We start from the raw sequence: 21,450 nt of genomic DNA, 5'->3' as shown, positions 1-21,450 counted from the left end.
ACAGCACACTCTCATTCAGTACAACTAATTGGAGGCCCATTTGGATTGGAGACATCTAGAAAACAGAGCCAGGCCATGGATTTGTTACTTCTTGTCTTGAGGGGCACAAAACTAAATGCAGAATTCAAAGTGCCTCACCAGTGTGAAGTACAGGGCATTATTCACTTTCCTGGTCCTGCGGGCCGTTGCAGCATACATCTGCAGTTGAGACAGCCACAATACAGTGTATCTCCCTACAATTTCAGAAGGCTTCAACCCATACAGAGTAACACCAGACCACTTCAGAAACCTTCAAGCATCTACCCTCCTTGTTCTTTAGCCCAACATTTTATACCCCCATGGTTCATGCACTGCCCCTGTGTGCCTCTGCTCCCTTTGGTGGTTGCTCAGTGCCCCTGGGCACTCCATGGCTCGTTGCTGTCAGAGCCGCTCCCCTGCTTTTCACAGCTGTACCCACTGGGGATGAGGCTTGGTCACAGCCCCACTCCCAATCACCACAAACTGTGCACCTACACTGGCCATGCTATTTCTGACACAAGCCAGGATTCCACTGACCTCCTTGGCTAGCTGGGCACACTGCCAGCTCATGGCAGCTCTCAGAGAGCTGTGCTTTGCACTGGTAGCTAGAAAGGAGCTGATAACACATCAGTGTTTTGGCTACTGCTGAGCAGTACTCACAGCACCAGCACTGCCTCGCTCACATTCCCTCCCTTACCAGCAGGCTTGAGAAACTACATATCCAGGACATCAGACCCAAATAAACCAAAGGGATATTCTATACTATATCATGTCTGCTCAGCAATAAAAGCTAGAGAAAGAGGAGAGGAGGTCATTTGTTATTTACAACTCTTGTCTTCTGGAGCAACCATTATACACACTGAAGCCCTGCTTCCCAGGAATTGGCTTTACATTGCCTGCTCATGAGAAGTAGACATTAAAACATTTGGTTTTCCTTTGCTTCTGTGTCCAAACTTTGCTTTTTCTTTATCAAGCTGCCTTTATCTTGATCTGTGAGGGGTTTTTTTTTCATCTTATCTTTTCCCCCCTAGCCTGAAGAGGAGAGTGACAGAGTGGCTTGTGGACACCAGCCAAAGTCAACCCACTAAAAGCATTTACAGGGGGAAGAGAGCTCCCACATGAATCTCTACGGGCCTCAGACCGGTGATCATTGCCTTTGCTATACCTCCCACAGCTTCTGTCCCTGAAGATAACTTCCAAAGAGGAAACTTTCCTTTGTCTATATATTCTCAAAGGAAGATGCAATGTGACTTTCTGTCGGTCAGTGTGAAAACTACTCTTTAGAGTAGCGCCTAATTAGAAGTCTCTGCACTTGTCTCATTCACATGTTACACAGAGAACATTACTGGGCAAACATAAGTGGGGTGTGCAATCAAAGAAGGCCACAGGTATTTATTCTGCCCTGGACAATGCCACATTAAGTAAACATTTGGAATAGTAACACACACGTTCTACATTTGCTAGATGCAGTCCAAGAGGAAAATGTACAAGGAAAAATGAGACCAAGAAAAGGAAATCATATACTGTGGTTATAGCTCCATTAAAGTTGGCTGTGTGGAACCAGTCAGGAGTGCCCCAACTAACTAACATGCTCACGGGACACATTCCCAGCACTAAACTCTATGGTAGAGTGGGTGACTGCAGCAAAAAGGAACCTGGTACTTCTAAACAACCACAAAGGAGGATGAGAGCTGTAAATGTCTCCTGACAGCACTCTCTTCATGGAGAGATCTCTAGGAAATATGGAATGTATTAGCAAACCTGGGCTAGAAAGCAAAGCATTCCTAGGTAGGTGGAACTTTTTTAATAATATGTCATTACATTTCTCTTACATTTAGTATTTAACAGATGTAACTTTCACAGCAGCACACTCATTACCAAAAAGGCACAGGGACCTCACCAAACAGTGAGCAGAATGGACCCAGAGCCCAAGTGCCTTCTTCTGTCAGCATTTTACACAAAGACTGCAAAACTCAAAAGAGTGTTCTGAAATGCTGTACTAATTTTGTGTATTCTAATTACTGTTATCTCCATTACCACTGCACACCAAGAGGAGCTGAGGATGGCTGAGCCAAGCAAAGAAATTACTGTTCACACTGCTGTATGTCAAACACTTCTTGATTTTGGAGGTGGATGCTGCAGAAACTTGCCCTTTGTCTACCTGAGAAAGAACCTACCAGTCATTGGGTTTGAACTATTGCAAATGAGCATTATAAGGCCCCCAGGCTGAAACATCATGATGGAGCTGAAGCAGGAACAAACACTGAAATCAATCCCAATTACAGCAACCAGGTTTAAGCTTCCAGTAACACTTTACTGCACAGCTCAATGATGAAGACAATCAGCTATAAAAACAAAACAAAAAAAAAAAAAAAAAAAAAAACAAAAAAAAAAATCCTATTATAAGGACTTATATGCTTTTATATGCTGGGAAGTGTTATTTTTACAAACTCCCGTTACCACATGGATCAGTTTCAATTGATTTAAGCTCATCCATCAACGAGGTTTCCCCTCCAGTTTTAGCATCAGAGGTGTTCTAAACCAAGACACTCTTAAAAACTTTCTCCCAGCTCAAATAGTTCAAGACAGTCTCATTAGGGATTTGACAAATAACTTGAAGCAGCAGACAGATTACAGACTAGCAGGAATATGTAAGAGATAGCTGACCTATTTAACAGTCCAGCACACTTTGGAGCAGGACTGAGTTGAATTGGAGCAAGCTGTTAACAGGAGATTCGCACACCTTAGATCTAAGTCCTTCAAGCTCACAAGATCATTACTATTTACCCGGTAGGCCTGACTTTCTCCTTCGAACTAAATTTATCTGAATGCTTCAGACTGACTCAATTAGCATCACTCCTGAACTCTCTGCCTTGGCACAGAAAAGCAGAGCAGGAAAGTTAAATTGCTGCAAACAGAGTGGCAGTCAGATCCTAGGAGGTCGGCTCTCCATGACATGTTTCTGTGAACAAGAGGCATTAAACATGAAGCAGAACATGTGAGGATTTTGGCTCTGTGTTTTCATATGGAAATGCCTTCTCTTCACAGCATCAAAGCAAGGCAGGCATCTGGTGCACCACTATTAAAAGACTGTAGTGTGATAATAACAGCCTTCACTGGTGAGAGACACCTAGAAGAGAAAACCTTGCTACTTTTCCTGTGCTTTGTCATAGTTCCTGGGCTGCCTTACCCAGTCTGAATATGGAACATGCACAGGCTTTGCCCGTTCCTTCCTTTCACTATGTACCCAGGCAATCTTGCTGTTTTTTCTCTAGTGTCAGAAAACCTACCTTTGGCTTTCTATGTCCCAAAAGCTACAACTCCAATCTAACCTCTTATTTTCTCATTCCTGTGATTTCCTCTGGCTTCTGACCTTCCCCACACTGACAACATCTGCTTCCCTTCCACAGAGGATGCAGGCTGTGATCCCTTTCTCAGCTAAGTGCCCTCCAGTTCTGAAGTGCTGTTAGGTAACTTTATGACATTTCTTCCATGCTTTCCCTACAGTTTTCTCATTTCTTCCCTATCTTTCTGCTTTTACCTTATTCTCATCCATTTCTTCTTCTCTGCACCCAGTGCTTGACTCTGTAACTCCTCAGACCTGTCCTTCACACATGGTTAAAAACAAAAGCAGAACATGAATTTTTGGTTAAATGAAATCGCAGTCTACTTGACAGCTTTTGTCATAAGCACTTAATGGCAAGGATCATCTTTTTGTTCAGTGTTCATGCAGGATCTGCTTCAGGAGGAACTAATCAGTGACTGAGACAGCAGTACAAATAAAAAACCCTGGTAGAGAACCATCATAGCATTACAACAATATCATAGGTCCTACAGGAGGACAACCCAACTGGACATTTTATTGCATTCACTCACAATCTTTTGAATATTCTCAAGCATCTAGAGCTTCAAAAGCTGTGCAGACTGACAGGTACAATACTTGAATGGCCTGCTGAAAACCAAAGGCAACTCACTGAAAGTTTTCATCTGGTGTCTCCACTAAACTTGTCCCGTGGGAAAAGACAGTAGTCTTTACTGTAGTAAACAGTTGAAAAGAAACACAGTCCAGATATTTCATAGAAAGTAAATCTGCTTCCACAGAGAACTGCACATTTCTTGCTAGCTATTATTTTTAACCTCTCGCAGATTTATTTTTACTACATTTTAAATGTATCTGTTATATGCCATAACATTATTATTATGGGAGACACTAAAATAGCAAAGTATTCTAGGCACTTGATAGCATTTTACAGAACAGGGAATTACAGCCAGCAGTGACTTGACTGCTGCTCACTGCAGTAGCCACCAATGCTTGTGACGACCTGCCCCCCCCCCTTCAGCCTTACTTCCTACAGCTCCTCTGTGGAGTTACTCCCAAAGTTGTTTAACTGGCTGGGGAGAAGGAGGGGGGCAGCAAGAGGAAACAAAGAACTAAAATTAATGTAATTTTTAGGATGAACTTCTGATTTCTGCTGCCAGGCTGTGGACACAGCTTTGGGCTCACAATCCACAGCCTGAAGCCATTGGCTAAGCCTACACATCTCATACCAAAACTTACCTGGGATACTTAGAATTCTCTTAGAATCAGAGAAGAGTTTGCACTGAAAGGGCCCTTTAAAATTCATCTTGTCCAACACCCCTGCCACAAGTAGGGACATCTTCCACTGCCTCAAGTTACTCAGAGTCCCATCTAGGTTTCCAGGGGTGGAGCATCCACTGCTTCTCTGGGCAAACAATTTGAGAGTTTTATCATCCTCATTATAAAAAAATGCTTCCTTATCTCTACTCTGAATTTATTCTTTTTCACTTTAAAAATGACGCTTCCTGTCTTATTGCAACTGATCCTTTTCTAAACCTTTCCTCACAGGACATGTGTCCAACTTCTCAGAATGAAATCAGAACCAAGGCTTTAGCTTCCATTTTCACGAAACTGTTTTAAATAAGCAAAAGTTTGCACAAGGGTCTCAGGCTTTGTCTTTATAGTGCATACTCTAATAAGACCAAGAAAATATATTTAAATAAATAAATTCCATCTTTGATAATCAGCTTAGCTTTTTAGTGCTCCAACACTGAGGAACATCTCTTCTTATTAAGTCAAGCTATGGTAGATCACAACTTTCCACTCCCAACACACACAGCTGGTAAAGCTCTTTGTGTTCAGCTTGGATGCTGTTTGGCACAACAGTCTGACATTGACTTACATGACCAATGAAAAATATGCACTTCTAATTTTCCTAAGTGCCATGCCAGTGCCTTTCGGGGCCATGCATTCACCTACCTTCCCATACAGTAACAGGTTTTGCTCCCAGCTAATAAAGCAGGCTTCACATAAACCGAGGAAATAGTTTAGTTAGGATGTCCTCCTTCTTCATTACTGAATGATATATTCAAGGCAAAGCACTAAAGTTGATGACATCTTTAAAATACATTTTTTCCGTAGTGTGGGGGATACAAGCCGCTAATCTCTGCAGATCTCCTTTTTCTCCCCATTGCCCCCGTGGTTTATCATGTCCAATTAGCCATCTGCCATGCCCGCACTGCCACACAAAGGAAGCCCCCTCTCCTGCGCCGCAGCCCATCAGCGGGGCTATTGTCCCTGCTGACAAACAAGAATCAGACACTATTGTTTCCAGCTGACGATGCTGCTCCCAAAGTAGGCTGCCAGTTGCCACTAAAACAGCGGGAGCACCAGGGTACCCTCCAGGAGCCAGGAACCATGCCAGCAGCACCGATATTACCGGGGAACATATACAAAGCACTTTTTGAGATATACACACATATATATAGAGAGAGAGAGATATTTTCTGATTTCAGGTAACAAACCAACCCGGGCCAACTCCTGCCCTTTCTATGGCAGTTGCACTGGAGCATGCCTGACCCGCTGCCTTTACTGCTTCACCTGGCAAGGAAAGGGTCACAATCCTCAGAAGAAAGCAACATCTTAGAGTCAAATCTTTCCTTGTTATGTTTTTATTATTATTATCGTTTTAAAGATAAGGCAAACCTTCTTAAACTATGAAAAGTGATTAGCTATTTCTCACAAGGCATGGCTTCTACAACTTCAGCACAGCTAATTCCACACACCAAAACTACCCTCCCCCCACCCAAAAAAAGTATTTAAGAAACCTGAAAATTCCACCATGTCTACATGGTTACTAATTATGTAACAAGGTTAATTTAATTTCTCTCACAAACAACATACACTCACCCTTTTTCTCAAGGCCACTTCACTAAAAGAAATGACCAGAGCAGCTGGTCTGCCAGTCACCAAGATGTTAAATTGAAGATCATTTCCTCTTATTATTCTCAGCAAAGCATGATGTGACCTTACACTAAAAACTACAGTCTGCCTAATTATGGTAGTTTTGTTCCATCAGTGAAACTGAAATGCTGGTTCATATAATTAGGGTTATTAAAAAAGGAATTTTCATTTTTAGTTTTAAAGGTAATTTGTTGCCTTGAGGTTGAAATGCAACAAATTAGACCTATGTACCTGAATGTTTTCATTTTGTGCTATTTGAAAGAAACAAAAAATACTCCTAAATTTTAGTAAGAAAGCCACATGTTGATAAGAGACAAAGAACCCCAATAAACCACAATTTATTCCAGGCATTCGTTAATGAAAATGTGCAAACAAAATGAATATTTATGTTTAAAAGCAGAAACAGAATTATCTTCTAAGCCCTTGATTAAGTAACAGAAATTACTTAAATTTCAACAAATGTTTTAAATTATATTCAACACTTCAGCAATGAACATACATAGTTTCAATACATCACTTTGAATGTTCACTGAATAGTTCAAAATAAAATCAATTAGAACCAGCTGAAACTAATGTGAATCCACAGTAATCACATAGGTTAATGACTTTCACAATGACTTATAAATAGAGGAAAGTCTTTGCCCTGGATTCAAACACAAGGATCGTTCTGAATCAAATATGAAATAAGACATGAAAACTCAGATATTTTGCTGAAATGTTACTCCATTCCTAGTACAAAATGCTCTAAATCCCATTTCAACACACTGCAGGCCACATATCATACAGGTGACTGACTTAAACCTAGATTTACAATTGCCATTGCAGTGCCAGGGCCAAGTTCTGTTTTCAGTTACATCTGTGAAAACTCCCAAGCAATTCCTCTGAAGTTCTCTGGATCTGTACAGCAGTAACACAATCCATCCTAGAAGCAAGTGGGAAAGAAATAATTCAAAATATTATGACTTCTTTTTTTACAGTCCTTTACACTTTAAGGCTCTCCATTCAGACAATCATATTTGACTTCTCTTTTCATATCCAGCTCTCTTTTGTAAAACATGTATTGGAATATTCCCTGTTATTCTTGCCAGATTCTCTAGGCAAAATTCCCCAAGTGGCAGAGTCCCTTCAGTTAAACACAGGGTGTGTGAGCCATGCAAGGCTGTAAAACGGGAGTTGTTTATCCAAAGAAATATTAAAAGCAGGACACCAGTCCAAATCAAACAAAAGCACAAATACCTCTAAGTCGTTTCATGACTTCAAGTTCCAGCTGTAAAAGGCACAGCACTATGGGTTTATAAGGCCTAATACTCCGTAAGTATTTTCTTTGATGTAACTATGAAGTACTTAAAACACCACTGGGTACTGTATGGTACATGTCACCATGGAGCAATAAAGCTGCTCTACATCCATAATCAGCCTTTCCAGAGACTGTAAGGTCACAGCAGCTGAAACAACAGAATACTTGATTCCCAGCCTTCAAGAGGCCCAGAGCACCTGTGCAGCCAGAGGATTCCCTAAAAGGCTCTTAACGTGGGGGTGTGCCTGGAAATTACAGCAAAGAAAACCCACCAAGCCCATCAAAGCCGCTGCCATTTTAAAACCTCATGTTACCCCAGCAGGTTATTATTATGAGACTTGATAAAATGCAGTATGGGGGCAGGTGGTAGGAAAGAGTGATACTTATATTTGCCTGGCCAGGTTGGATGCTCACTTGTATCCAAGCCACTCATCATTCCAAGACTCACACGGCCATCTAAGTCCACATGTAAAAGAGTATACACAAGCACCAGGAGGGTTCCTCTTTTGTGATGACTACAGGATTATTCTTTTCTTCTTTCAGAATTCCAACCCAAAAACACAGTGAAGACAACAGGTTCTCCCCCATAACCTCTGTAGGTGCCATATCAAGACTTATTACAGTGCCTGTGAACTTTACTGATGTTTAAAGCTTATGTTCCCTATTGCACCTTGACCTAAAAATCAAGAATTGTGAACTTCAGTACAGATGAGCTCTGAACAGAAGCTGGGTGTGAAAGGCTCCTTCCTCTGGAAGTAATGACGTTCAACATTAATTGAATTAATATCAAATAGAGTAAGTATCTTCCGACTGGCCTATAACACAATGCAATCTCATCCAGAATAAACACATTGTAACTATCAGATATCATCCCTGTTGCCCTGTACATACTTCTGCATGAGAAGGAAGGAAGCAGTATGAGAAAAAAATGCTCCTCTGAACACAAATCATTCATTTAAATTGCTCCCTTCCAGCATCAGACAAAAAGAGCTCTTTCTTTTTTGACACAAGACCCTACAACCCAGCAGTCTCTGCCCCATTTCTTGGCAGCACCTGCATGGCAAGAGAGGGAAGAGGACAGTCATTTCCACCAAGACCTCTTGAGTCACCTATGTGTCCTTTCCCATGTCTACATGAAAATTCCTGAACTAGCAGATCTGCCTGAGTCTGAGGTGGAGGAGATGGGACAAGCACAGGGCAGAGCCACACAGCCTTCCCCATGCACTGGGGAGGTTTGGGGGAACCTGGGTTCCCACCTGTAGTAAAACAGCAACTCCTCCCCCATGTCAATCACATGAAAAAATAAAAACCACCTACACTACATAATAAAGAAAGAAAACAACAAAATTCCTATTCCTAACAGGGTCAGAGGTCAAACCCTCCAGAGCATGGTACAGATTTTGATTAAAAGCAATGCCTCAAAGAACACAAGAGCTTTCCAAATGGTAGGACAGACCTGACAGTCTTTTCTGCAACAGAGCCTCCTTTAACAGCACACATTACCAGACCAGGCCTTATGAATTATAAAGTCTCAAGGTAAGGAAGCCAGGCATCACACAAACACCTCACCCCAGTGACAACTCAACTGAATCAATTTACCTGCTCTACAAGGAGACACTTGAGTCCATCAGCCTCAAGGAGCACTTCTCTGCTGACATCATTTCAAGCACATCTTTTGATCAAACAGCCTGGCCAATGCCAATCATTTTAAAGTTATTTAACAGCAGAACTGCCAGTCACTTGTGCACAAATGAACAACACTAGAAGTATAGCTGGCTGAAAAGCAGAGAGCAAACAGAATAATTCATCGCATCCAAAGGAGATGGAATAACGTCAATTTTCAACTCACTCACAGGAAGTATCAATGACAAAGTTGGCATCTTCATATCAGACATAATCAATGTTATGCTTAAGTGCCAGAAAAATAAATTAGAAAATAAAACAGTACCTGCTAGCACATGAGAAATATTGATGACTACTTCTGCTAGTAATTGGTAGTTTGCTAAATTGTACTGTCACTGATGTCTATAAATATTTAAAATTTGGTAAAGAATTTCCTTATGTGTTTCACCCCTGTATCCAAAACACACTGCAGAAATTACTGCAGCTTAAGAAGAAAGCTAAAGCTTTCTCTGTGTGTCTGTATTCAAGGGATATCTCTTATTTGTACACTTAAAAAGTGACTTAGTTTATGTTTGAAACAGTAAGTATTTGGATTCCATTCCACGAAATAAAAAAGTTTCAGTACACATTTAATACAGACTATTAAGGATTCCAGAGAACCTGGTCATATTTCACCTGTCAAAAAAACAGACTTCAGAAACTTGGTAAGGCATACCTAGGCATAGATTCGGGTTTTCACTCAAACAGAAGTGACAGAATCATACAGAAATTGCTGCTACAATTTAGCAGATGGTGTTATCCTAGAAATCAGAGCTGGAGACAGCAATAGTAATTTCTGCCCTTCATGTCCCTCTACCTGCTAATTTTTATCCCAATTACATGGGATTGATTCTCTGAAAGAGTATTCCTGAATTTCTTACTGCATATATCAGATGGTGAAAATTAGAATGGTCCCTTTCCTGCTGGACTCCAGGGAGGTTTTCACTGACTGCCAGCATCAACTACAGTTGTTAAATCCACCCTTTTCTTAAAAGTTACTCCTCGTTCGCATCAGTGTAATCACCAGAACAGACCTTCCTTTATTACTTCATGTTAATTTCTTCAGTTTGCCTTTCGAGGTACAGCTCAGAAACCTGCTATGTCAGGTGTCCCCGCTGATAAGGGACCTCGAGTGTTTGGGTGCTGCCGGAGGAGCTGCTGTGTGAGAGGCGCCACTCCCAGCATCAGCCTCCTCTGCCGGTACCAGGGAGCAGCCTATCGATCCTCCCGGCTCAGTGCAAAGCCCAGCTCGTTGCTAAAAGCCTCGGAGAGAGGTTTTAGTGGTTTCAACTCTGGTTTTGTTTTTTTTTTTAACAAATGATGAGTTCATGCTTTTTCATATGGTATCTGTGAATTTGGGAAGAGTTTGGGCTGTTCAGTATAAGCTTGGGTTTTCAGAGCAGCTAATCTCTAAACATCATTTTTTATTTGATGTGAACATGTAAGACAATGGTTATCCTTTACAAATCCAGAACACAAATCAGGACAAGGTATAGAAACAAAAAAAAAACTAGTATCAAGGGAAAAAGAATGCTAGGTCAATGCTGGTCCCTGTGGCTATTACACATCAGACCCCATCTCAGTCCTTACTCAGACAGAATCTCTGTTGTCAGCCTGAGAGGTGTGGGAGTCAGTTGTGTCCTGGCTATGATTGCTCTCCCAAGCCCCACATCAGCTGTTCTCTCCACCATCCTTTGAACCCAACTTCACACAGCACAACAGCCGTGCACAAACACACAAGTAAAAGGGCCCCAAACAACTCAGAGAACCAACACTGTCATTTCACACAAGTCATACCTCTGCTCGTGCTTTCCCCATTTCTCAGGGATGTTGCCAGCAGACAGCCAAAACTAATTACTAATAGTCTGGGGGTTTTTTTCCACATCATCATTTTGGACACAAAATGCTAGGTAATGATACAGAAACAAGTATTCTGGCATCTTCCTTGTTGAAGCTTAAGGTGAAGCAAACAACCATCAAGGATGGCCTATGCATACATGCTTCAGTGCAAGGATAGGACCTGGGCACCTCTCCCAAGCCCAGGTTCCTGTGATTTTGTTTCCTCAAGAAGCAGAAGTGTTAGGAGACTCTCTGAAATCTCTGGGCTAAATGTATAATGCAGGTTACAAGTGTGTTTCACAGATCTACAGGTAAAATTTAAGGTGAAGGAGGCAGCTTGGGAGAAATGTCTTACCACATGGCTCCCCGTGATTTCCCCTCATTTAGGAATACTTTTTTATATAAGCTAGATAGATTTGACTCTCTTCAAATTCAATTCTGCTAACATGCTTACGTTGAGAAGGCAGTGTCACAGAGAAATGATTCAGCTTTGGGTGAAGGAGAGGAGAGAGTGAAAAGGCAGGGAGGAACCTTAATTAGCACATTCCTTTTAAAAGAAAAATTGGTGGGTTGTTTTTCTTTTCTTTTTTCTAACAAATCTGTCATTGTTGAGACTGAGGAAATTATCTTGTAACCAGGTAGGCTATCAACAGGCAAATATCCTATGGCTTAATGACTTATAGATCATAAGATACACACAGCCAGACCTTATTATACTTATCCTCTAGATCAAAGGGTTTTCACATAAATGGGGTGCAGTCTACCATAGCAGGGAGCTGCTGCAGGCCTTCAGGATTTTACTTCTTTAAAGTTTTGGTGATTACATAATCGCTTTTTTGTAACTGGAGCTCAAAGCATTGTGTGTAGCTAATGAGCAGGTAGAAGAAGGAAAACAGCTGAAAAGCAGTCTTGACAAACAGCTGTGGCAGTGTCAGTCCTAGCCCAAAAGGGTCAATCCCCTTATGAAAAAAGTACTTAATCCTTTACAATTTTTAATTAAAAATCTACCAAAACTGTAAAACTTTCTTAAGATTTTTAATGGGGGAGGGACCAAGGGAGAAGAGGGGGGTGTGTCATGCAGACCACAAGTTGCTTCAGTTGAGATGCTCACCCTGTGCAAAGCCATGTTTCAGAGCTGGGGGCTCCCACACAAACACCACCTCACAAGCGAGTGCTGCAGCAGGGACCCCAGCACGTACCTATTGCCCACAAAATTTAATTAACCACTGCTTCATTAGCAAAGGCTCCCTATGCTCCGTTGCAGTCCAGCTACACTTTGGCTGCACTTCAGCATCCTCTGAATCGGGAGAGTGAAACACAGGGCTCTCACCCAGCTCTGAGGTACTTAGCGAGCCCGTCTCCGCGCGGTCAGCATCCCCGGCCGGCAGCGGGGCTGCGGGCGAGCGCTGCCCAGGGCGCCTCTGCGCTCACTCACTGCCCACCCGAGGGCGGCAGGGGTAGCGCCCGGCGCTTCGCCCGGCTGGAGCGGGGCAGGCAGCCAGCTCCGCTTCCAAATACCAGCCGGTACCCGGGTGGCCGCCCGGGCGGGGGCCCGGCGGGGCCCAGCCAGCGCTGCTTGCCGCGGGGGTGACAACGCGACAGATCTCCCCGAGCATCCCTGCGGGGCTTTTGTGCCTGCTTGGGGCGGGGGCCTGGCCGGTGCTCTCCCGAGGCGGTGGGAGCGCAGCCCTGCGGTAGCATAACACCAGGGGCGGGAGGGGCCACGGGGCCACGGGCGCACCGAGGGGCTGCGGCGGACGGACAAAGCGAGGAGACAGGCGGGGACCCCCTCCATCCCCTCCATTCCCCTCCCCGCGGCTCCGCTGCTAGCGGTGCCCGCACCGCAGCCGCCAGCCCCGCATCCCGCGGCGGAGGCAGGGCCCGGCACTGCCCTGGCCCCTTCCCCGCGGCTCCCCTACCTGTTCGGAAGAAAGCATCCACCTCGGAGTCAGGGACAGCGCCTTCCTCCGCCGCCCCTTCGGCGGGATTCATGGCTGGGGGAGAGGCGGCGGCGAGCCCGGCGGCTGGTAATATCCAGTGAGTTAGGGAGGAGGAGAGCCGAGAGAGAGACAGAAAAAAAAGAGGGAGGGAGAAGAGGAGGGAGGGAGGGATGGAGGCGCGTTCAGCTGCGAGCCCAGCCGAGCGCCGTTCGGATCATCCCTTCCGCGGTGCCTGCGGGGCGGCTGCCCCGGGGCTGGGCTGCGCTGCCCCCGGGCTGCGCTGGGCGGTGCGGCCGCCCCCGCCGCTTCCCTGCCGGCACTTCCTGAGCCAGGCCGGGCCCGGCCGGGGAGCTGCGGCGCCCCCCGCCGCCGGGGCAGCCCCTCTGCGGGGCGCGGCCGCTCCGGGCGGGGCGCGCCGGGCACAGGTGCGGGCACGGACGCCCCGCGGGGTTCCGAAGGGAATTTTTGTTTTATTCCCTACCCCTGTAAGCTCCGCAGGCGTATGGCTGTGCATCCCCGGGCTGCACCGCTGCCATGCCTCCCCCTCTGATGAACAGCTGCGGGGGCACGGAGCGGCGCTCGCCTGTTAGACGGGCAGGTACTCGGGGGGCGAAAGTGAATGCAGATCTGCTTATAAGGACACAAAAAATTGTTCTTTGTTTTGGGGTTAGGTGGAGGGGTTAGGGTTTTTTGGGGTTTTTTTTATGATCAGGAGCTGTTGGGCACAATTGCTTTGGAAACGATCAGCAAAACTGCACGTTGTTGCAGGTATGCCTTCATATTTTATTCTTTACAGTCCTCGGTGACTAGAGAGCCAAAAAGGAGTTTGGAAAGCCAAGATCCTGGTCCCAGCTCAGACATTGATTCTGCTTGCTAAATGACTTTGAATTCTCTACTGTAGCTCCAATATTTGTGATTTGGGACAATAATTGTCTCAAAAGGAGTGCTGTGAGGAATACTTGTTTGTACTTTGTTAGCCACTGAGTTAAATGTTCTTCCCTGAGCCCAGCTATCAAGATTTCAAGCACAGACAAGCAGATATAGATGAAGACAGATGTTTGCCATTTGGGCACTTTCTTTTCCTGTTCACCTATTTGAAGTTTCCCCAGCTCCTCATTCTTCTATGATCGCATAACAGCTCTAAAATGAGCTTAAGGAAAAATGTTGCTTTTTCACCTAACCACCACTGTAAAACAGGAATGTTACTCTCACATCTCATAGTTGTTCATCTTTGCTTCCTCTACCATTAGAAAGAAAAAGCAACTGTTGGTGTGATGACCCCTCTGGCTGTATTACCCTTGGATAACCCATCCTTGCTGCAAAATCCCATCCATCACTCTCAAGAACAGCATTCTTTTAGCCAGAACATCCCCGTGGCCTCACTGTCTTTATCCTTTAGGGGTAATGCCTAATCATCATTCATTTGCCACTGAAAATCTCTGATGTTTAAGGGACTTGAGGACAAAACCTCTCCAAACCTCCAGCATGGAGGGATGCACTGGAGGACTTCAAAAGAGATCAGTCTAGAGCATCTTTAGGAAGAAAATACTTTGTCTAGCACAAGTGTCAGAGCCAAATGGTTTTAAGTGACACTGTTTGGATCAGTTCTCAATCCACAGGTAGTTTAGCAACTGAGGTTAGCAGAACATTTTCTGTTTCAGCCCAGATTATTTTGGATGCCAGAAGAGCATGGATTTCCTCCACCTGATCTCTTCTCAACAGAACACAAGGGAAGGCTGGATTTGGATGTATATCACACTTTGCCTGCAGAAATTTAACTGTCAAAAGGGTGTAGACCAGGCAGGATGAGCACAGAGATCCCAGTCACATTGCCTCTGACCTTACTGTTTACTACTCCAATTGAAACCGAATATGTCATGCCCAGGCACTCAGAAATAAGAGCAAACATCCTACAAAGATCCACCTACCATTTCATTTTCTCATTCCCTCCCTCCTGATACCTCATGTAGTGCCATTTCCTATGCCTACCTCCAGCTGGTTTTAACTGAAGCCATTTATATTTTTATGTTTATGGATTAAAACAGATAATTTCACAACTATCTGCAGGAAGTAGCAAAACAAAGTCTACATCCAGGCTGCCAAAGCTCATTCCAGACCCATGTGCAGCTTCTCACTATTCTCCTTAGGACTACTAGGATGCCAGAAGCACCTCCATATCAGGTGTGCCAGCAGTAGGGCACTACCACAGTACAAGGACCTGAGGAGAGTCAGTCTTTCAAGCACCAGACTTTCTTCAGTGATGATTTACCCCTTGCACATCACAGCACAGTGATGCCTTCCCTCTTCTAGACTTAAACAAGCTCCACTATTTTGGATCCCATCTCAAGATCTCATTTCCAAATATTCATTAGCACAAAGCAAATTTGCTCTCCAAGAATCTTACATACAGATACATTCAGGAGTGTGAGCTTGGCAGCTGGGAAGAATGTGGTTTCCTCATCAAGCTTCAAATCCACTCAGGATTTGGTACAACCTGGTTGATTTTAGAGTTAAAGCATTCTGGATCATCCTTAGTAGCTAGATGGGAGTTACACATAAGCAAGGAAGGTTTAGCATCATCCAAAGGGAATTATTTTTGTCAATGACACAGAAATTTATATTCCACTTTCCTTAGGAACCCTGCAGATGTGTTCTGCAGCATGAGGTGTGGGAATTATATGGAGTACAGAAAGCACATTTGTCTGTATAGCCTCCAATCAAAGGTGTTGGAAAATGCAGAGGGGAGGGAGAGCAGTTCATTTAGCTTACCTGCCATCCCAATACCTACACAGATTCCTGGTTAATGGTTAAACCAGTGAAAATACTCATATTTAACCACATAAAATACCAGTATCTTCTGAAAAAAAAAAAAAGTTCTTCATAGAAAACCTGCATTACAATGTGGATTGTCCCAAATCTCTCATAATTTAAAACAAATGGGAACTTCCACTTTTTAAAGAATAAAAGTGTTTGGAGACTTTTTTGTTAAAGTCTACCAAGACTTAGCCATGTCTTTTTCTTGCTCATCTCTACTGTGTAAGACACAGCAAGTTTGTTCTTCTCTGCTTGCAGCTCCACTGGCCAGGGAAGCCCTGCCCAATTTATTCACTGTTTTCATGGCTTTATCATAGAGGCAGCAGTCCTGCTGTGACATTTTACACACCTCTCATATGCACACATCATGGCAATGCAGGACAGGCAGCACTACAGTCCAATATCAGTAAACTTCAGTGGAAACCCAGACACTGAGTGAGCTACTGTTTTTCTTAACACTGCAAGCAGAACAGGGCTGTCACTGTAAAATATCATTAACAACTAGGACCCGCCGTGGATTCAGCTCAAGTCCCAGCAATGAGTTTACAGTTTTTGTTGTTCAAAGAAGAGCTGTTAAATATAGAATGAAATACTATCTGCAATGTATAATTCCCTTTTTAGATATAATGCTGAAGGCACCTACAGTTTCCTAGAAAAGCAAAACATGGAAAAAAACCCTGTAGAATTACGTAAGCCAAAATACAGTAGTTTCACTGACAGACATTGCTTTAATCTTTTGCATGGCTCTACTTGACAAATACCTCAATCCTTACCAAACAACTTCATTTAACTAGGGATGACTGTTTTTCTTTTTTGACAGCTCCTAAAGCTGCTCAAAGATCAGAAAGTGTCACACGAGCTTTTGATGTAGGGCCTTTGCTACGGTCAAGTTTTCCAATGGGACGGCAATAGGTGGTATCTGAGATGAAACATTTTTTAGCTAAATCTCATGAGCTTGCATGCAACAAGATGGGAGGAGGGAGAAGAATGTGAACAAGAAATAAGTAAAATTTATCTTTCCAAGACAGCAGATCCAAGACAGGAGAAATATATGTGATGGCTCCAGGACAGCTGCACTGCTGGAATCTGAGCAGAACTCTGAGAAGGCAAAGACAGAGGCTCAAGAGTCCAGTGTTACAAAAGACAGTACATGACAACAAGAGTTGTCATTCAAAAGAGACAGGTAGAAAAACCAATCTGCCAGACTCAGCAGATGAGCTGCAGTCTGTGAGTTGCTGCAGAGACCATTGCTTGTGCAGAAGTCCCTCCCATTCAGTGACACAGCAATGTCTAAAATAGAGAGTGTTTTTAGGAGGCGGGATCAAGAAAAAACCTGAATAATAGAGCAGGAAAATCTAAGTCTTAAAAGCACCTAAGGCTGCCTTGTTAATAAGTAATTTATAGGTACATTCTGGGTATGTGAGAAGAATTTCTCACACCTGTTTAGGCCTATGTCTAGGTATTAGACTTGAAATTACCATGTTCTTATATGGGACCAGGCACAGTGGGGTGGAAATTTCCACCTGTATTCTAGACTATCAGGGATCCTGCAAGGGAAAATCTGCAAGTCCCTGGAAACAGGGTGTTCAGATAAGCCTCCAGGGCAGGATGGAGGAAGCCAAAGACATGCTTCATATGCTCAAACCCAAATGCCCATATATATGCCAAAGATTCTTTCTGGCTCAACAGCACACACACTTTAAGGCTGGCTTTGCAGCACCCACACTCACACTCACACATGTGGCTTAGCTCTACTGTTTGCTCAGATGTGGAACAGCTGTATGGACAGGCATAGAGCAAGCTCTAATACCATGCCAAAGTCCCTGTCCCAGTATCATCCCTACTCTTTTTATATTCCCCCTCTGGATCACAGCTGAAGTGGGAATGTCTGCTCAGTTGCCATCTATTCTCCTGCTTTCAGAGCTGACACAAATTCCAATTTCCCCAAACTTGGACAGAAAGCTGAGCAATAATCACTTCTCTACAGAAACATCACTCAGAAGAAAGCAACAGCAATTAGCAAATCAATTTACAAAATATAGAATATTTTTATCATTGTAGCAGTGCAAGGTTTACTAGTATCATCAGTCAGACAAATGTGTCTCTTCCATAAGTTCCAGAACTGCATTTGTCACTCTGGCCACAGAATCTTAGACTGAATTAGCAACAAGCAGAACAGCTGATGCATCCAAGAAGACGACACAAGTCTTAGCTAAGCTTACAGATACGAATCTGGAAGATTTGACAGTAACTGAAGATTCTTTTCTCCTTGGTAACTTATTTGGATTAATTTTTTTAATAAATTGCTGATCAGTGCTAGTGGATCACAGATTCTGTTAACTAATGAAATAAATAAATCTAAACACAAAAGTGGTATTCCTCAGCCAGACTCCATTTGCTACATCAGGCTTGAAAAGCAAACCTTGTGCTGGCCAAGTGTACACTGTACTTTTACGTACATAAAGAACATCAGTCTTAAGCACTGTTAAGCTGGAACATTTTATTCTGAGTTTCCTGCAAACTTTTAATCCTGATTCTGAAATCCTGCCAGATTCTTAGTGATACTGAGCAGTACTTATTTACCGGTAGCTCCTAAATTCCAAGCAATCTCTCAGGCAAGTTTTGACCAGTGCAGAAAGAGTTACAGAACCAGACTAGAAAAAGGAGGTATTAAATATTGAAGTGTTTTTGGGAAGAGTGTAAATGTACGTAGTAGCTATTCATAAAACCAATTTTAAAGTGAAGCATGCATTAAAATTAAACAGTGACTACTACTTTATTACCACAAGCATTCATTTCAATGCACTTGTAGGATACTAATTTCACACATGGTTGGACATAAATACTAACCTGTTTTCCATTTCACCAGTATAAATTAGTGTGAGAAAGAAGTTTCTTGCTGTGATAAAACTAGTAATGGTGTATGCAAAAACAAAAACAATGTGAGCCTGGTTTGGTTATTTATTTTTTTTAACACAAAGTTAGAAAACTAAATTTTGGCTCTAAATTTTGGTAAACGTGCCATAATGTTTAATCCTTGGATTCTCCTCAAAAGCCCTAGTAAACTTAAAATTAATCAGCTAACACATCAAATGAGTCATGCATTCCTATTGAATCAGGTGACAACCTTTCAAAATCCCCTAGAACTCCATACTACAAAGTACAGTCCTTGAAAATCCTACCAGCAGCCCCTTTAACTGGCAGCTGTTTATCCAGCTTAGTGCTTTGCAATAGCTGTAACACTGAAAATGTACATTGTGATGTTCATACCACTCCACCCACTAAGAGCAATGTTTTTTCCATTAATTATCCAAAATAATAAAGTTAATCAAATACATTTTATTTTGCTATTAAGCAAAAATCCCAGTATTGCTCATGTAAGAAGTATTATCTACAAGTCCTTACCTGAGGAACTGACAGAAGATACCCCTCAGTGGTATTTTCTGAGGCAGGTGGGTTTTTTGGGTTTTTCTTTGGGGGGGGGGGGGGGGGGTTTAAAAAAGTTGTGTTGTTGAAGGCAGCAATAAGAAATAAGCAATAACTGCTGAGATCAAATCTGATGCACTGGAGTTATTCAGTGACTTTGAGTTTTCCCCCACACTCCTGCAGGCACACACAGCAGTTCTTGCAGCCACATCTCAGAGGCAGCCATCACTCCTCCTGACACCGGGAGCAGGGCTCAGTTACTCAGTGTCTCCCTGCTTTCAAGTCACCACTTCTCTCCAGAGGGCTTTAAGAGCCTTGCTGAGCACACTTCCACTTCTGTCATCTTCCCCAGGTATATTTTCAGCCTCATTTGCAGCTATAGCTGGAAAGGTTCTAGATGTTCTCCTTCATTTATTATGTTTTTGGCTTTTTCTTTTCCACTAATAGCAGGTCACCTTTCCCTACTGGCTATAAACAGAGATTCACAAGGATGGAGAGTAGCTCCAGCTTCCTCCCAGTATTGCTTGCTACAGGCAAGTGTGATGGAGGGGAGGTGTTGGGATACTGAGCATACAGGAAAACCCCATGTGACTGCAACCAGAAACTTGTAAGTAGACAAGGAGGAAGATGTGCCCACACAGCCCTATCCTTGTGCTTCCCAGAACCCCTGGGGGATGAGGGGCTGAGAACTAGCTTTCCACCCCTCTCCATAGTGGCTCCAGACCTGGTACTTACCTACCTGCAGTGAGTGGTACTTCAGATCTCTGTTCAAACCCCTGCTTAGTTCTGAATTTTAAAAGTTGGTCTCTACTGCCACCATATCTAGTTCAGAGTATCTTATATTTCTCATGCATTAAAAGGTATGGGATGGATTCCTATGGCTCCCTAGGAGACCTAGAGAGTCAGGGATGATAATGTACATATGGTATACTGAAGATTCCTGATGAGGTTTGTGCCCATTCCAACAATTGCAAGAATTAATGTTTCTCACCCTAGAAGAGATGCTTCAGTGGCAGAACACTCAAGAAAGAACCTCTGTATAATTTGAGTTTTCAATACATATTGCCACTTTGATGTCTGTATTTTTAGTTCCAGTGCTGATGGGGCCAAGATTCATACAGAAGTGTGAGGATCTGGTGTGCTGACAGCTTAGAAGCAGACAAAATTAGGAACCAGATGGGAAGTCACAGATGATACTGTTCTGCAGAAGGGGCAACACAGTATCTGCAGATACTATTTTCAAAACAATATGTTCCAAACCACTGTGACACTTGCTCTGAGAGGGAGGTCATTTATATAACAGCAGGTAAGACTGACATACTTTCAGCAGAAGAGCTGCCTTCAAGCTAGGTGTTTCTACAGCCCCATCTGTCAATCTGATAGAGGCTGGTATCAAAATTGACCTCCAGGAAAGCTGTGCTATAAATTCTTTAGGACCACACATGATTCTGAGTATCTTTGAAAACCTAATGCCTCACAGCTGCTGGAGCTGAAGTACTGCCTTCCTTCAAAGAGTAAACCCTCTGTGGTCATCTGGATCTGTTTAGAAACACTGATATCTGCTAAAAAGAAGCACTCTGTATCACTGACTGATATAATGAATCTAGAAATTGTACACAAGAACAAACCATCCTTTCCTTGACTGTGTCATGTCAGCTCTTCCCTGTGCTCTGGTGAACATCTGGAAGAGACCAATTCCACGCTATGCTATGCTAGCATGCCTTTTTGCATAGCCAGCATGAGACAGCTCATGCTCCAGAGCTGCCAGAAGTCTGAGCTATAGGCCACAGGCCATCTGGCTACCAAAATCCAGCAAAAATATATATATTAGAAACAAAGATTAGGAGTAAGGATTCTTAGATTCAAATACAAGGTTTCTTTATGCTGTGAACTGTGACATTCCAGAGAATAAATACCCCTCTAACTAATAATTAACCTATCTGCAACAGGGCTGCAGTATATTCCTGCCTTCAGGTAAAGTCTCAGTTCATTACAGTTCAGTGAAATACCCTTAGATTTACAGCTGAACAACACACAACTTTGGGGTGAATTTTACTCCTACAAGAAGCCCTAGTGGATCTTATTCATAGAGGTGATTTCCATATTCCCATTTATGGCAGATGGTAGAGAGCTTCAGCAGGACACTTCGGTGCCCAAGAACACACATTCCCCTTGCAGCTTCTGTCTTCTCC

The 21,450-nt window shown here is 43.2% G+C and overlaps 1 protein-coding gene across 10 annotated transcripts in view; it reads right to left on the bottom strand.

The window, feature by feature from the left end:
- Positions 1 to 13,308, bottom strand: part of KALRN (kalirin RhoGEF kinase) — a 473,687-nt gene extending 460,379 nt beyond the window's left edge. For all 10 annotated transcript variants that reach the window (XM_041406297.1, XM_041406207.1, XM_041406244.1 and 7 more), the window contains exon 1: positions 12,998 to 13,308. In XM_041406297.1, the coding sequence (XP_041262231.1) occupies positions 12,998 to 13,070 (73 nt within the window). In that variant the 5' untranslated portion in view covers positions 13,071 to 13,308. The remainder of the gene's footprint in view (positions 1 to 12,997) is intronic.
- Between the last annotated feature and the right edge of the window lie 8,142 nt (positions 13,309 to 21,450).

The sequence above is a fragment of the Onychostruthus taczanowskii genome, unplaced genomic scaffold (genome assembly GCF_017590055.1).
Source record: "Onychostruthus taczanowskii isolate IOZ18803 unplaced genomic scaffold, ASM1759005v1 scaffold10, whole genome shotgun sequence".
Lineage (NCBI taxonomy): Eukaryota > Metazoa > Chordata > Aves > Passeriformes > Passeridae > Onychostruthus > Onychostruthus taczanowskii.
This window is presented reverse-complemented; position numbering and strand designations above follow the sequence as displayed.